The 1,485-nt window shown below is 39.7% G+C and overlaps 1 protein-coding gene across 1 annotated transcript in view; it reads right to left on the reverse strand.

The window, feature by feature from the left end:
* LOC106876804 (actin, cytoplasmic) overlaps positions 1-383 on the reverse strand; it is a 1,451-nt gene extending 1,068 nt beyond the window's left edge. The window contains exon 1 of the mRNA XM_014925512.2: positions 7-383. Coding sequence (XP_014780998.1) covers positions 7-351 — 345 coding nt within the window. The 5' untranslated portion in view covers positions 352-383. The remainder of the gene's footprint in view (positions 1-6) is intronic.
* Between the last annotated feature and the right edge of the window lie 1,102 nt (positions 384-1,485).

The raw sequence follows: 1,485 nt of genomic DNA on the forward strand, positions 1-1,485 counted from the left end.
GGTGACACCATCACCTGAATCAAGAACAATACCTGTGGTACGACCGGAAGCATATAAGGACAATACAGCCTGAATAGCCACATACATGGCGGGGGTGTTGAAGGTTTCGAACATAATTTGGGTCATCTTTTCTCTGTTGGCCTTGGGGTTAAGAGGAGCCTCAGTCAACAAGACAGGGTGCTCTTCGGGTGCAACTCTCAACTCGTTGTAGAATGTATGATGCCAGATCTTTTCCATATCATCCCAGTTGGTAACAATACCGTGTTCAATGGGGTACTTCAAGGTAAGAATACCTCTCTTGCTTTGAGCTTCATCTCCGACGTAACTGTCTTTTTGTCCCATTCCAACCATTACACCCTACAAAGAAAAGTAAAAAGTGTTAGTATTCAAAGGAATTGAAAATGCTTTAAAAAATATACGAGTAACATCAGAAGAATGAGGTTAGAATATGTCTAATGCACAGAATGTATTTATTTCTAGAGGAATTTATCCACTTTAGTCATTTAACTGCAACCATGTCAGGACAGTTGCTTAAAGAACCATTCAATCTTACACGTTTTAGTCAATCAAATGTGAACGAAAGACATCAGATCTAATGCATGAGGTAGACTGTTCTTATACATTTCATTGAATTTGCCACGAGGGCAGTACATAGAGTAGCTGCGGGCCGGACGAAGACAATGAGATGAGATGAGATGAATGATAAGCACGACGATATTAATGGGAGAAGACAAAAGCCGTCCGCCGAACTCTGCTTCTCTAAAACACTGTAGTTTTATAAATTAAACAAATTAACAAATTGAGGCTATAAATCTCTTATTTCACAATTTCATTAAGTCCTTGAACAGAAGCAGACCCTTCCCATACATACCAAGAACCAGAGTCGAACCTGCAACAACGTTGCAAAGGGAACTTCTATTCACCAGTAGGAAAAGGACCAGAGAGCCTCTACATGGCTAGTTTTGTTGGAAACAGCCAAGCCTCTACCCTACAAATCATGTATCGTAAAAGGAGGAAGGGATGAATTAGGACACTTGAAAGTGACAAGCCTTAGATTATGAAGAGTGTGCTCAATCAGAAAAGAGGTGTTTGTGGAACACATCTCGATCGGTTAGCTTCGTTTTATAGACTGAAACAATCAGAAAAAGGAACTTGGGACTGAAGATCCACTTGTAGCATCAGTTTGCAACTGAACATTCTGGAGTGCAAACATATCTATCATACATGAACAATCAGTGTACAACCCATTTGAAAGTTCAATTAAAAATTCACTGATCATGTACACTTCTATTGTAAGATGGGCAACAGCCTTTAGAATTTTATTCACTACAGTTTTATCTGATCACAAAAGGCGTGTAGTTTTCGCTTTTTGTCAACTTAGCTGTGTTGGGATTTAGTTCAGATTGAGGATGTAACGACGCGGCGTCGTATAGCAGTCAAGGACACAGCTGACGTCAAACGAAATTTTAGACAAGGAGAATTGAT

Source organism: Octopus bimaculoides, chromosome 7 (genome assembly GCF_001194135.2).
Source record: "Octopus bimaculoides isolate UCB-OBI-ISO-001 chromosome 7, ASM119413v2, whole genome shotgun sequence".
NCBI classification, from domain to species: domain Eukaryota; kingdom Metazoa; phylum Mollusca; class Cephalopoda; order Octopoda; family Octopodidae; genus Octopus; species Octopus bimaculoides.